At 33.6% G+C, this 1,415-nt stretch overlaps 1 protein-coding gene across 1 annotated transcript in view; it reads right to left on the reverse strand.

Annotated features, from left to right (window-relative positions):
- Positions 1 to 404: 404 nt before the first annotated feature.
- Positions 405 to 1,415, reverse strand: part of LOC110457311 (centromere protein X-like) — a 53,645-nt gene continuing 52,634 nt past the window's right edge. Inside the window, exon 6 of the mRNA XM_021508526.1 lies at positions 405 to 558. Within this exon, the coding sequence (XP_021364201.1) occupies positions 544 to 558 (15 nt within the window). The 3' untranslated portion in view covers positions 405 to 543. The remainder of the gene's footprint in view (positions 559 to 1,415) is intronic.

Raw genomic sequence — 1,415 nt, forward strand, 5'->3', positions numbered from 1 at the left:
TCGACGATCAACATAGTCCAGTCTGCTACATCAACTAGATGGAAGCTCTACATGGTCGCCGACGTCCAGCCTAGTCCAGTCTGCTACAAGAACTAGATGGAAGCTCTACATGGTCGTCGACGATCAACCTAGTCCACTCTGCTTCAAGAAATAGATGGAAGCTCTACATGGTCGCCGACGACCAACATAATCCAGTCTGGTACAAGAACTACAAGAACTAGATGGAAGCTCTACATGGTCGTCGACGATCAACCTAGTCCACTCTGCTTCAAGAAATAGATGGAAGCTCTACATGGTCGCCGACGATCAACCTAGTCCAGTCTGCTACAACAACTACATGGAAGCTCTACATGGTCGCCGACGACCAACCTAATCCAGTCTGGTACAAGAACTAGAAGCATGAACATCAGTTACATGATAGTTTTATTTTTCAGTTTAAAGTCAGAAAATTCAACTACGACTATTATCTTTGTTCTGTCCCATCTCCATGTGTCTTCTGTTACAAATATCCTAAGGCATATAGCAGGCAGCTGGGTTTGTTCTTCACAGGTCCAACAACTGTGTAACAATATACAATTATTTAGTATTCACATCTAGTTAACATTGTCACAGATTTACCAACTATATAACACTATACAATTATTCAGTAGTCACATCTTGTTAACATTGTCACATATCTAACAACTATATACCAATATACAATTATTATTAGTCACATCCTGTTAACATTGTCACAAATCCAACAACTGTGTAACAATATACAATTATTTAATAGTCACATCCTGTTAACATTGTCACAGATCTAACAACTATATAACACTAAACAATTATTTAGTAGTCACATACTGTTAATATTGTCACAGATCTAACAACTATATAACAATATACAATTATTTAGAAGTCAAATCTTGTTAACATTGTCACATATCTAACAACTATATAACACTATACAATTAATTAGTAGTCACATACTGTTAACATTGTCACAGATCTAACAACTATATACCAATATACAATTATTTAGTAGTCATATACTGTTAACATTGTCACAAATCCAACAACTATATAACACTAATCAATTATTTAGAAGTCAAATCTTGTTAACATTGTCACATATCTAACAACTATATAACACTATACAATTAATAGTAGTCACATACTGTTAACATTGCCACAGATCTAACAACTGTGTAACAATATACAATTATTTAGTAGTCATATACTGTTAACATTGTCACAGATCCAACAACTATATAACAATATAAAATTATTTAGTAGTCACATCCAGTTAACATTGTCACAAATCCAAAAACTGTGTAACAATAAATAAGTATTTAGTAGTCACATCCTTTTAACATTGTCACAAACCAAACAACTATATAACACTATACAATTATTTAGTAGTCACATCTTGT

This window comes from Mizuhopecten yessoensis, unplaced genomic scaffold, assembly GCF_002113885.1.
Source record: "Mizuhopecten yessoensis strain PY_sf001 unplaced genomic scaffold, ASM211388v2 scaffold9093, whole genome shotgun sequence".
NCBI classification, from domain to species: Eukaryota; Metazoa; Mollusca; class Bivalvia; order Pectinida; family Pectinidae; genus Mizuhopecten; species Mizuhopecten yessoensis.